Below are 14475 nucleotides of genomic sequence, written 5' to 3' on the forward strand. Positions count from 1 at the left end.
TGTTCTGTTATATGCCCTGCTCTTAAATTAGGGCGGTGCAGAAACGATCCGATCCAATAACAAACCGACCGATCCAATGTCAACCGACCGCTAAAAATTGGATATCTAATCATAATTGGATTGGATCGGATGACATTTTTAAAAATTCAATATTGGATCGGTCGGTTCTTGGATGACATGTAAATCCAATGGATCCAACCGACCGATCCAATCCAATAATGATCCAATGCCATCCAATTAATATTCAGATAAAAAATATATTATATATTTTTTTAAAAATTAAAATGTATTATATTTTATTACATTTACTGTTTACATATATTATATTTGATGTACTAAACTTTTTTATTTAATTATGATGTATTATTGTAATTTTATGTTGGATTCTTACAAATTATTAAGACTTATGTTTTTAATTTTATATTAGATTTGTGTTGTAAACTTCTAAATCATTACAATTAAATATTTTTATTATTTGGATGAGTAATTAGTGTTTTTATAATTGAAATAATATATTTTTTTTAAAAAAATCAACCTAAATAAAGGTTTTAAAAGATCGGATGGATCCGATCCGATCCGATCCAACGGATAACCAATGGATGTATCCAATGGATGGAACCGAACCGATCCAATCATCCATTGGATCGGATCGGATCGGATCGGATCGGATCGGATCGGATCGGTTGGTTCAAGATGATTGGATCGGATCGGTTCCAAAAATCCCACATCCAATTGGATGATTGGATCGGATCGGATCGGATGGGCTTAAAAACATTGGATGCTTGTTCCCTGTTTTTTTTTTTATTGAAACCACTTTTTGAATAAATCCCCCACTTCTATAGCTATCCTTCTGCTTTCTCGTGTGCTGGCCAGCCTTCTGAAGCTCTTTTTGAACTACCGTCTGACAGCTGTGAAAGATCAAGAAATGGCTTTACCGGCCCTGTCCAACTGGTACTTTCCTTATGACTCCGACTGTGGTTTCCCTGAGATTAGACCGATTCTCCTCCTGCTGCTCAACCAGCTCGGTCTGACCTGACTTTAACCGCTTTCTGATCGCTGGTCAATGAAAACCCCGGATCCTTAGCCCTATCCTTTGCTGGCTGGTTGCCCCACAGGGACTACTCTTTGCTCTTTGCTTTAGTGTTGGATGGGGGACTCATCCAATGAACACCCCTATCTTAAATCATTCATGTGCTAACAAGGGGGAAAATTTTTACAGATAGTGAAACTTTAGTGGGGAGAGAGAGAGAGAGAGAGGGGGGAAGAAATGGCTGGAGGATTTGTGGCTGGAGGAGTATCTGAAAGGGCTCATCTTTATGAGCATAAGATAACTGGATATTTCATCTTTGCTTGCATTGTTGCAGCTCTTGGAGGCTCTCTCTTTGGCTATGACCTTGGTGTTTCAGGTCAGTCTATTGTTGGTTTTCTTTGTAGATCTTAAAACTTGAGCCTATTCTATGATCTGGGTTTTTTTTTTTATTTTATATAAACATCAGTGAATCCTGTAAACTTGATGAGATCAAAGTAGACTCTTTCTCTTTTTCAATATGTTCTTCTTTGAATTCCTAGCTGTCTATTATGTGTGTATAATATAAATATATTTACATATATATATATATATATATCATTTAAGCTGTCTTAATACTTCAAATTCATTCTATCCCTTTTCATGGTGAGAATTATTATGAAACCCAGAAATGATAATGTCCTCTTATTTCCATGAAAATTGGTAGATGTAAGTGCAGTAGAAATGGGCCTTTTTTGATATAACAAAATTGGTTTAAATTCTTCTTCCTTTTCTTTTTAGACCAAGGAGATTTACTGTCCTGGTTTTGGATTTGGTTAATGTGCATGATATTCTCAAGTGTTTCTCCATATGCCAATAGAGTCCATCACGTGCTGTGCTGCTGCCTCACCTAACTATAACGACGTCTTTTATTGACTTCTTTACCCATGAAAACAAACAAACGGGTTCAAAATACAACTTAACTTGTTCCATATTTGGATACAAGGTCAACATAGAGCTGTTTAGTTACGAATGCTAGGACAAACACTTTTCGTAATGTAAGAGGATAAAGTTTAAGTAACAAAACTAATACTTTTCCTGTAGTATTACACTACTGCATCAAACTAACAATGATACTTTTTATGGTAAATTTAGGTGGAGTGACTTCCATGGATGATTTCTTGATAGAGTTCTTCCCAAAAGTGTATCATAGGAAGCAACTACATCTTAAAGAGACAGATTACTGTAAATATGACAATCAGATTCTCACTCTCTTTACTTCCTCCCTATACTTTGCTGGTCTTGTTTCTACTTTTGGTGCCTCATATGTTACCAGAAACAAAGGCAGGCGAGGTAGCATCATCGTTGGATCAATCAGCTTCTTCTTAGGAGCAGTACTAAATGCAGCTGCGGTTAACATCGCCATGTTGATCTTAGGAAGAATCTTTCTTGGAGTTGGCATTGGATTTGGCAATCAAGTAAGTCTACATTACTAACGACTGAAAATGCTTATAATTAAGAAACTTGTTTATTCACTAAATGTTTTCTTCTTCTTTTTTTGCAGGCAGTTCCTTTGTACCTATCAGAAATGGCTCCTGCGAAAATTCGAGGAGCAGTTAACCAACTATTTCAGTTGACAACCTGCTTAGGAATCCTAGTAGCAAACTTAATAAACTATGGAACTGAAAAAATCCATCCATGGGGCTGGAGATTGTCACTTGGTTTGGCTACAGTACCAGCAACTTTTATGTTCATTGGGGGAATCTTCCTTCCGGAGACCCCAAATAGTCTTGTGGAGCAAGGCAAATTAGATGAAGGAAGAAAAGTACTTGAGAAAGTTAGAGGAACCACAAAAGTTGATGCCGAGTTTGCTGATTTGATTGATGCCAGCAATGCAGCTCGAACCATAAAAAACCCTTTTAGAAATCTCCTCCAAAGGAAAAACCGTCCACAGTTGGTTCTTGGGGCTCTGGGAATTCCTGCTTTCCAACAGCTCACCGGCATGAACTCCATACTATTCTACGCTCCTGTTATATTTCAGAGCTTAGGTTTTGGTTCAGGGGCATCTCTATATTCGTCTGTGATTACCAGTGTAGCCCTTGTTGTTGCCACATTCATTTCGATGGGATTCGTTGACAAGTTTGGCAGAAGAGCTTTCTTCTTGGAAGCTGGTTGTGAAATGATATGCTGCTTGGTATGAACTATGAACTTCAAAATTCATAAGTTAACTTTAAATCTATCAAACCATAAATTATGTCATAACACTTGCTGACCTTTTTCATTTACAGATTGCTGTGGCCATAACTCTAGCTCTGAAATTCGGACAAGGAGAGACTCTACCCAAGGGAATTGGAATTTTCCTTGTCATTCTGACCTTTCAATTTGTTTTGTGTTACGGAAGGTCCTGGGGCCCTCTGGGGTGGCTAGTTCCGAGTGAGCTCTTCCCCTTGGAAACAAGATCAGCTGGGCAAAGTGTGGTGGTGTGTGTCAACCTATTCTTCACGGCTCTTATAGCACAGTGTTTCCTAGTATCTCTATGCCATCTTCAATATGGGATCTTTCTACTCTTTGCTGGCTTGATATTCATCATGAGCAGCTTCATCTATTTCCTCTTGCCCGAAACAAAGCAAGTTCCTATTGAAGAGATTTATCTTTTGTTCCAAAATCACTGGTTTTGGAAAAGATATGTAAACGGTGGAGAGCAAGTTGAACAACTTTTGTAAAAAGATGTCCTATTATGCTTTATTTCTTTTGTAATTCATAAAAATATTTATGAAAGAAAGAAGCTTACCATTGAAATCTGCTTTGTAGTGGTGCGGAACAACTTTCAATTACAAATGAGACCAAAACAGGGGACGACATTAGTTAGAGAAATATATGTATGCTTTTTTAAGAGACTATTAGTTGATGCCAAGTTACATGAACATTTATCTTCATTAGAAACGGAACAGACCTTGACTATGAATTTCGGCCAGAATAGCTGTTTTGAAAACTTTAAACACACACACGAACATGAGTTTAAAATTTCCAAAATGCTAAATCAATTTACTAATCTAGGAATTGCATAAAAGTAAAATGCCGAACTTAATAAATTAAGGCAATGAATGAATGTGATTGATATAATACATTTCAGAAATGATATGCATCATGCTAATAGCTTGGCTAGTTCATCAACTCTTAAGCTTCCCAAAGGTACAACATTTTGTAAAGGTTCATCAAAATCTTTTTTCCTAGGAATTTTCGAATCCTTTTTCGTGTTTCTTTCCTTCACACCTACTGTTAATGTCTTCTTTCGTTCCATGTCCTTGATATTTAGCTTCTCGTTCTCTTCATCCTCAGCATTTTTAATCCGCACTTTCTTCTGTCGAAGCATAAAGACTGGGCCAGGGGGAGCAGACTGAGAAAACGCAACTGTCTTTTGGTAGACAATGTCAGCATCCAACTGTGGATCATCTAAAGCAATTGCCATCCCACCCTCAACAGCTTGTTGCAAGAGTGATAATACTCCCTCTGTACAAGGTGCATAAATCTTTGCTGGCTGGCTCGCATCTAGCAAAGCTTCTGAAGTAACTTGCTGCTTCTCATGAGCTAAGGAATCTGATGCAGCGGGGTCCAACTTTGTTTCAATGCTACCAACAATGGGCAGCATGGTATCAGATGCTGACATTGTCATTGACAGTTGATCATTAGGACCTATATCCAATACGGTTTCAGTTCTAGATGCATCAGTATTAATAGTAGGCTCTACATCAGTGGTGCCAGAGCTATCTAATATACTTGCACTGTAGTTCGTTTCCCTCGTAGCTCCTGAACCATCATCTACAGGGCTTTGAACATCAGATCTATTTTCAATTTCAAATGTACTTACTTCATTTGAAACTTCACCAGTTGAAGAGCATTCTTCAACATGTCGCACAGATGATAAATCCTCATTTCCCTCTGTACCCATACCTTCAAATCCTCTTTGCATTGTGTTTGCACTGAGCAAATCAGAACTCGAATCACTAATTGAGCCTGTGATCGTGGTTACTACTTTGTTTTCCATAGGTGATGCCACTGAACCTTCACTGTTAATACCAGATTCCTTGGCTTCCAAATAATCTGTTTCTGGTTTTGGGAGAGAGAATGTCCAATTACGTCCTCTCCAAATAAGTATGTGCTCATTTGCAAATGATAACAACACACAAGGGACAAGATCCTACATTTAAATTAAAAGAAGCACTTTCATTCATTTACGACATTTGGGTTCGGATATAGTCATATAAGAAATATTTTAATAATCAAACAAACTAAATTTGCAAACCTTTAGTTTAGCACCTATCTTTCAGTAGTCACTACCATTCATTCCTTGGCAATTAATCCGTACTAGTTCACACTCTTCAAACGCTTCTCTGATATGTTTTACCAGGTCACAGTATACACCATTTTTCCCTGTCTCAAAGACCATTGCAATTGTAAGTTTCGATTCTTTGCATTTACTTATACTATAAGTTTCATTAATCAAAAGTTGAAAACTATCTACGATTGTCAAGTTGTCAACGAACAAGGAAGAAAAAGATACCTAGCTTGCATATTGGTATCAGATTCTGTCCCTTCTTGCGCATTTCAAATGCCTCTTCAGGGGTCAGACCCTCAGGAATCCGCTGAATTAGCCTAGGATATACAGGTGTAATAGGTTTCCATAACATGAGAGGAAATTGCGGCCGAGTTCTGTAGTTGTAGTTTCTGCCTCGGAAAAGAAATATCACTCCCCCTTTACTATAGATAATTTTTCCTCCAGTTCTTTCCTGGCAATACCAAAAATGAACCCAAAACACAGAGATATTAAACTTCATACCATCCCTATGTTGCATATCTTCAACTTCTTCTTCTTGCCATGTAGGGTGAATGTTAAATCAGTCAACGAAATACAAGAAAGATAAAAGTGTTCTAAAACATCCACTAAAGGGAACTGCTAACTCATAATATTGCATGCCCAACTAAACCAAAATGAACCAACCTCTAACTGCTGGCGAACATTGTCCATGTCAACCGTACACACTCCTTTGCATTTGATTTTGTGGGTCAAGCCATGTCTACCTGAAAAGAAATATCACTCCCCCTTTACTATAGATAATTTTTCCTCCAGTTCTTTCCTGGCAATACCAGAGAGCATGTATATTATCCAACATGTTGTGGGTCAAGCCATCTCTACCTGAAAAGACACATAATTTGAATGCATAGAAACCATAAGCTTCGTGGTCACTATTTCTTTTTCAAAACTAAATAGTATATACAACCAAACCAAACAAAACAATTTATTCCTCTCCAAGTTTCATACCCATATTCAATTGCCTCCTGGTTTTAAGACACCCATTTATCAAGTCCTTAATTTCCTCCTGCGTCAATGGTTCCCCAATATCTTCTCCCTTGACATCACGTATTTTGGCCCTGACCCTGGCAAGTAGGGGCCCGGCGCCTGTACCGGCTTAACTCCCTTCTTATGTGGCGGCGGCAGCTGAAACGAATCGAATTCCTTCAACTTCTTCTTGCTCGGAGGTAACGGGGCTCGTAAGGCGCCTCCCGGAGCTTAAGGGGCTGCACCTTCGGAGTCTCTGTATAACTGTACTTGAACTCAAATGGAGCTCCGTCAATTACATACGACATCCCATCTTCACCAATCCGAACACGAGCTCCCCTATCGCTTGCGGGCTTCTCTTTAGTCACTTTCGATAGCTTCCTAGCGGATTTCGGAGCCCGGCGAAATGCCGGATGCGAATCGGTGGGAGGATTAGGGTTCTTAGAGTACTTGGACTTCTTACCAGGGATAGAAGGGGACGGCGGAGAAGAAGGTGTACCAATGGATTTAAAACCGTCGTCGCCGTTGGTGGTTCTGGTAGAGGCAGAGTCGTAAACAGTGGCAATCCTGGTGGCGGAATCGAAGCGGCGCTCTCGGCGGATATCGTCCTCGATATCTTGGAGGGACCTGCGGCGCTCGTTGAACCTCTCGGCGTTGGCGTTGTTCCATCGGGCGAAGCGGAGCTCCGAGGGAGAGCGGTTGTGGCGCGGGTTGAGAAACGGATTCGGGTTCATGATTGGCGAGAAGATGGGGAATTGTATGGGAAGTTTTAGCGCCATTTTCGGAGGAAGAAATAACGAGTTTTGCAAAATATAGGAAGCTCAGTGAATAGACATACTTGGATTGGATGAGTGCGGTTGGGGCCGGGTGAAACGGACCGGCGGATTGGAGTGGTCGGAGACTTTGTGTTTCCGGTGGATTTTTGGCGGGGTTTTGTGGTTCAGAATTCTGAGAAGAAGGGTTTAAGGAAGAAAATGAAAAATCAGATATCGTAGAGATATAGGATATTGATAGGAATCCGTTATTATCTCCTCCGCGTCAAAATTGTTGAAAACGACAGAGCATTTCCACTTCAAATATTTGTCGTTTAATTTTTTTTTTTTTTTGAACTATGAAACATTTCATTGAAAGTAATAAAAGTCCAATACATCAAATTAAATAAGAAGTAAGGACATGTGAGTCCGTAGTTAATTCATGAGGAGTTATATTGGTGAAACCACGAGCATGGATTATAGATGCATTAGGAAAATTAGATAATGGACTTCTATATCTTCTAACAAATATCCTAAATCATTAGCATATAACTATCTCTTCAAGTAGAAAATAACAATCTAAAGCCACCATCACTATTACTATTTCTGACAAAATGATAGAAAAATTTCCTCCAGAAAACATTACAGCACTTCATATGAGCATGTAAAATAAAATTGTGAGTATTAACCTTTTAAGAATGAAATGACAATAATACAAACATGTTGTTTTATATAAAAAAAATTAATAATTATAAAAATTAAGATCTGATGCTAAAATAACAATTGTTTACACAAAAATAGTTCCTGATAACGTGACAAGAATTTCTCACACCTGGTTGGCACGTGGCAACGTCAAAGTGAAGGAATATTGTTCGATAGTCGACCAGGTGTTTCTTCTACTATCAGATCTCGTGATTAGATGCGACCAGTCTAGTCGCATGCTTCAGTTTAATTCCTTAAAAATATGTAATCTTGTAATAACTACATTTATTATTTTCTCTTTATTGCCTTAATACGCTGATATTAAGGATAATTATGGCCCATGTAACCCCCCTTGAGCCTATAAATATGAATGAGAGGACTCAAGGAGGGGACTTTTTTTGGACTTTTGATTTTTGAATCTTGAATCTGAATACTTCGAGAGAGAGAGCATAGTGTGACTATCCACCATTTTGTTGTAATTCTCCTAGGGCTTGTGAAACTTAAGAACCCTAGTTCTTTGATCACGACATTGGGATTCAACATTAATAAGAGCACTAAGTGGGCGTAGGTCATTACCACACAGTTGGGGCCGAACCACTATAAATCGCTTATGTCACCTCTTTACCATTTGATTACATTCTTGATTTTTTCTGTTTATTTGTCGTTATTCTGACTCCGTGTCGTTGGCCAAATCGATGGTCAACATTTTGGTGTTTTCATTGAGAGCTTGATCAAGAAGTTTTAGGAAAATCAAATGGCAAAGACATCTAAGAGAGCCGGACAGGCTGCTGGCGCTGCATCATCTCAACTTCCTCCAAATGTGGCTGAAAATGAACCACAATTAGATTTTGAAGAGGAGGAATTAGATTCGGAAACGCTAAGGGCAACACTGGGGTGTTGCAAGATGAGTTGGCCAATCTGAGGGCCAATCAGGAGAATGCAGCAAAGACCTTGGCGCTGCAGCAAAGGGAGATTGAGCGTCAGCGCCAGGAGCTGAATGAACGGCAGGCGGACATGGACCGTCGGCAAAGAGAGGCCATGGCCGCTCTTGAAGCAGCCATTCAATTGGCTCGAGGAGAGGTTGTGCCGGCCTCACAACCGGATCAGCCACTGAATGCACAACCACCACGAGCCCAAAATCCAAGTCCTCTAATTCAGCCAGCGAGCCCTCAACGGCTGGAGCAGCCACCTGTCGCTCAGGATGATCTCCCAAATCGAGATCGTGAGCCGCAGCCGCCATCTTAAGCTGGTTGCGGCAATCCCCAATGCCAGAGGCAGAATAGGCCCAGGCAGCCGCCCCGCAGTCCTAGACGCCCGAGGGACGAAGAGCCAAATCCACCGAGCAGGGGGCAACGTCCTTCTGCCAACAGAAGGCATAATGAGTCAGGCTCTGCGGTCAGGGGCCCCCCGCGGCATAATAATGCACGGGGACCCAACGACCAGCGCAGGCCTCCCCTTGACGCTCGGGAGATGCCAGCCCGAGGAGGAAACAGCATGTACAGCTGGTCGCGTCATAGTCGGTCACAGTTTAGAGACAACCATGACTATAATGAGGTCGATTCTAGCAGGAGGAATGCTGGTCGGGTAATGAAGAAAGAGGTGGAGACAGCCCCCACCAAGAGATAATAGGTCTGCGAGCCATAACGTTGGGCGGCAACCCCAACAACACAACGCCTTTGATCAGCTGGGCACCAGAGAGCAAAGGCACAAGGATGATGACTTAAGAGTCGTACTCAACGACCAGCGTGAAAGGCACGATGAGTACGCTCCTCCAGCACCAGTCGCCCCGACGATCCCAGACGCAGTTCAGGCTCAAATTGATGCTCTGAACCAGGCAATACAGCAGCTGGTCGGGAGTCGAACATCCCACATAGAGTACGACCGGAGGAGAGGTACTCCATTTGTGCAGAAGATTGTTGTGACAGAAACCCCCAGCAAATTTAAAATGCCTGTACTGCCAAACTTTGATGGGTACGGGGACCCAGTATCTCATGTCAACAAATTTGAGATACAAATGGATATTCAGAAGATGTCGGATGATGCCCGCTGCAGGATCTTCCTAGCCACACTATCTAACACCGCTCAGGAGTGGTTCTTTAAGCTCCCTCTTGCAGGTATAGTATCCTGGGAAATGTTCGTGAAAGAATTTTACGAACAATTCTATGCTGGTCGCGTACACCCCACTGAGGCCAACCAGCTAGTGGAGATACGCCAAAAAGAGGAGAGCCCTTAAAGGAGTACGTCCCGTGCTTTATGCGAGCAGCGGTTGGAGCCAAAACGAGGGTAAGATGATGGCCCTAATTGCTGTGGTTAGGCACCATTCCCCTCTCTGGAACAACCTAAGAAAGAACAGGGTAAAGAGTACCCAGAAGTTTTTGGATCGAGCTGATCGATATATCAAGCTCGAGGATGCGATCGCCAACGAAAGGAAATTGCCTACAAAAGATAATGGGCCAAAGGAAGAACCCACCAAGGCCGCCAACGGGTCGGACAAACCCAGTGGCAACGGCAAAGGCAACGGGAACGGAAATGGTAGAAATGGTGGAAAAAGGGCGGGCAATGAGCCGTCAACATCTGAGAATAAACGCCCCAAAGGCAATAGATATGAGCCGAGATTCATTAACTATACGAACCTTGTCGAAAGCAGGGCGGAGGTCTACCAGGTGACCAATGCCAATGTTCCTTACAAGCGACCAGCTCCTATAAGGAAGGATATCTCCAAGAGAGATACCACAAAATTCTGTCATTTTCACAACGACTACGGACATGACACCAATGAGTGCAACCAGTTGACGGATGAGATTGAGTTCCTGATCAAGCGGGGACATCTAAAGAGATATGTGCGAGCCGCATGAGGGTCTCAGCGAGAGGCTCAAGGTGGCAACGAGCAGGCGGCTGCACACCAACGCTTGCCACCTTTACAGCCAGCTCCTGTGGCAGGTACATTACTCACCATCTGTGGCGGCCCACACCTTGCAGGGGATAGTGGGAAGGTGAGGGAGCGATACGCTCGGACCTTACGCCACGACCAGGACATCGAGATGATGAGTGTGGAGGATTGAGCGCCAAAGAAGGCTCGAACAGAGGAGGAATTAATAACCTTCTCTGAAGACGATGCCCAGCACGTACGATTCCCACACTGCGATCCGCTGGTCCTTGACGTTCAAATCGCCAACATGATGGTTAAGAGGGTGTTGGTTGACACAGGAAGTTCACTCAACATCTTATACAAGTTTTCACTGGAAAGAATGAAAGTGTCCGTCAAGGACCTGGAGCCATGCAACAAAACCATTTATGGTTTTTCTAGCGAAGGTCTCGCCCCAACTGGGTCAATTAGGCTTCCAGTTACACCAGGTACTGCACCTGCAAATAGGACATTACTCACTACTTTCATAGTGGTTGATTGTCCATCAGCATATAATGCTGTAATTGAAAGGCCAATTTTGGTCGACCTGCGAGCCGTTACCTCGATATGGCACCTTGCCATGAAATTCCCAACCAACGCAGGGGTAGGATGCGTGTTGGGAAATCAGCGGGAAGCGAGGGAGTGCTACAATGCCTCGATATCTAAGGCAAAGAAAGGTGTATCGAGGGAAGTTGCCGAAAAAAAGTTGCAAATGGCTATTAGTGTACAAGCCCAATCAGGTGATGATGTCACCAAATAGGGCGTTGCCCAAAGTGAGGATAGAGATTTAGATCCTCTCTTTGGGGATTTTGATAAAGAGATAGGACCCATCGAGGACCTTGAGGGGGTCCAACTCGATGAAGAAGATCCGACCTGGTTGTGAAAGTCGGTAAAAACTTAGAGACATGATTAGTGCCAAAAAATGCATCTTTATTGATCTTAAATGTCAAAATAAATTAAGTTTTTTATTATTATTTTCTTTGAATTAATATGATATATTTTATGGATGAAAATATTTGATCATGATTTAATTTATTGTTATTTTGTAGAAATTAATTAGCATTTTGAGCACTAGCAAAATGAAAGAGAAGAAAAATAATTAAATCTGAAAAAAAAAAATAAAAGAAAAAAATTGGCAAATGTTTAGTTTATTTGTTTGAAGTTCCTAGTATTTGTTTAGATTTTTCTTTTGCTAAAATTTTCAAATTTAATTGTTTTTGTCCTTGCAAAATTGGTTTACCTTGCTCACAGGCCTGTATCCCCATTTGTAGCAGCCCATATCCCCATTTGTAGCAGTTGAAGTGTGAAAAACACAGTAGGCTTTATATGTGTTGGCTGGATTTTATGTAACTATACATCTGAGATGTCAGGCCCATGCGTGAGCCTAGGAGAAGCCCAGTTTGCGCCGAGCCTTCTCCAACAGCCCAAGACCCGGCCCAGCTCCCCCTGACCCGCTCCTGTCCTTCTCCTCTCACAGCCAGCCACGCCACGTGGCGCTCCCCCATTGGCTACGGCTGGGTCAACACTTCTAGCTGCCACCAGCCCATTTTGTGTGCTCTTTGGGCCTTGGACCTCCCATTTTTAGCTTTAAAGCTCAATTTTTTTTGGTGATTTAGAAAAAGAGCAAAATGACCATACACCAAAATAGCTAGGGTAATATTAATAATAAGATTTGATTTTTTTTAAATCATATTTTATTATTAATATTTCAGATTTATTTTGTAAACCCTATTTTGTTGTTTAATTTCTTTTTAGTCCTTCTCTCCATCTATAAGTAGGGACACTTTCTTCACATTTGGAATGTAATGTTTAGAGTAGATAAACTATAGCAAAATTTCCACTCACTTTCTTCTCATATTTTCTTCTTAGAATTTTGTGAGAATCAAGAGCATAATGGCATAATCTTCCTAGGAAGGTTAGGGATGATTCCATATGCTAGTGATGTTATTTTGCTACTTTGATTTACTATGTTCTTAATGTAATATATTTGAGTTATTTATGTTCTTTCATCCTATCTTTATTTTGTTATTTTTATTTACTTATGCTAATAGTATATAGGATTAGTCATGCTCTTTCTACGTGCTTCTAATTAGTAAAAGTAATATTGATACATAATTTTATGTCTAATCTTCAATTGCATTATTGCCCTTGGGTATTTTGTCATTTTTAGATTTTTCATAAGATTAACATTGTGCTTTTAAAGTAAAGAAATTTATAACTCAAATGGACTTTTGTTAGAAAAAAATATATGGACTTTAATGTTAGATTTTCCAAGTAAATGTTGGGATGTGGACTATTTACTTATGTATTTTTGTAAATCAAGTAACCAAGTAACAAAACAAGCATATGAATGATTCTTGAAACCTTTCATTTTCTCAAACTCTTGATTACATCTTACCTTTATTTCACTTATCTCATTTTATCACTTTATCAAAAAGACAATACCAAAATCTCAAACATCTTTTCATTTCCATCTTTTTATTTATTTCTTGTTACTAATTTTTTGTGTTATTCCTTGTGGATCGACCGCCCGATCTTACTACAACTACCGCTTAGTGGTAGTCACATTTTGGGCGTTAAACAAGACAACAGCGAAGCAAGCACTAGTGGAATTTTTGAAGAAAAACCAAGAAGTCTTTGCCTAGTCGCATAAAGACATGGTTGGAATAGACCCTGCAGTCATTAGCCATGTCCTGAACATAGATAAAAGTTTTCCACCAGTGCAACAGAAAAGGAGGCTGCTCGAAAAAAACAGATCAAAAGCTCTAAAGGAAGAAGTCGATAAGCTAAAGAAGAATGGATTCATCCGGGTATCGTTTTATTCATCCTGGGTCTCTAATCCCGTACTGGTTCCAAAGCCGAATGGCAAGTGGAGAACGTGCGTGGATTTCACAAAAGAGTTGTAACAAATATACAAATATATATAGAGTTAAGAAATTGAGGGAAATATAATAACAAATATAGAGTTGAGAAATTCACCATCTTAAAAGGAAGAAAAATATAATCAAGTATTAGGTGTAAGATTTAATTAATAGTAAGGCTTATTTATAGCCTTTACATAAGGCAATAATTCATTCATAACAAATGTGGACTAACCCAAATGGTAGTTTTCCATTCACTATTTTTATAACAAGCTATGCCATTCTCGACTTCCTATTAAAGACGTGTTTTGTTTTGCAAGAAAATCAAGAACAATATGAGATGCTACAGCTCCGGGTCGGGCTTAGACATAGGCGGGCTAGGCCATGTCTAGAGTCGCAGTCCCAAAAATTTAAAATAAATTTAGAAAAACAATACAATAAGCATTTTAATAAAAAAATGTTATTAATTTTTTAAAAAGTCTCATTTTCTATGAAATTTTTTAAAAAAATATGGCTTTTATATCATCAATATGCAAAAATATGATAATTATATTTTTCTTAATTTGTATGGGAAAATTTATTAAAAAAATAAATAAACTATGAGAAACACAATTAGTAGCTAACTAAAATATGAAAATGTCATATTTTTTATCATAGTTATATTTTATTTGATTTTGAATGTAATTTTATTTTAATTTTTAATTCTTAATTTTTTCCTACATTTTTTTATTAATTTTTTTGTTTTTTTTTCCTTATTTATTTTTTCTTCCATTTTTTCCTTTTTTTTTTCCTACCAATTTTTTCCTTCATCTTTTTTTCTTTCTATTTTCCATTCTTCTTATTCTTTTCATTTTTATTTATTTATCTATTTTTTTTCTTTCATTTGTATTGGTTTTTTTTTTTTCATTTTT

General features: G+C 39.6%; 1 protein-coding gene and 1 pseudogene across 1 annotated transcript; one reads left to right on the forward strand and one right to left on the reverse strand.

Annotated features, from left to right (window-relative positions):
- Positions 1 to 962: 962 nt before the first annotated feature.
- LOC133831636 (sugar transport protein 14-like) lies at positions 963 to 3930 on the forward strand. The gene is made up of 4 exons (XM_062262005.1): positions 963 to 1406; positions 2162 to 2484; positions 2571 to 3200; positions 3295 to 3930. Exons 1-4 carry the CDS (start codon positions 1268 to 1270, stop codon positions 3727 to 3729), a joined length of 1527 nt encoding a protein of 508 aa, XP_062117989.1. The 5' UTR covers positions 963 to 1267; the 3' UTR covers positions 3730 to 3930.
- A 136-nt stretch (positions 3931 to 4066) lies between these two features.
- Positions 4067 to 7317, reverse strand: LOC133831637 (CRS2-associated factor 1, chloroplastic-like; annotated as a pseudogene).
- Between the last annotated feature and the right edge of the window lie 7158 nt (positions 7318 to 14475).

The sequence above is a fragment of the Humulus lupulus genome, chromosome 4 (genome assembly GCF_963169125.1).
Source record: "Humulus lupulus chromosome 4, drHumLupu1.1, whole genome shotgun sequence".
Classification (NCBI taxonomy): Eukaryota; Viridiplantae; Streptophyta; class Magnoliopsida; order Rosales; family Cannabaceae; genus Humulus; species Humulus lupulus.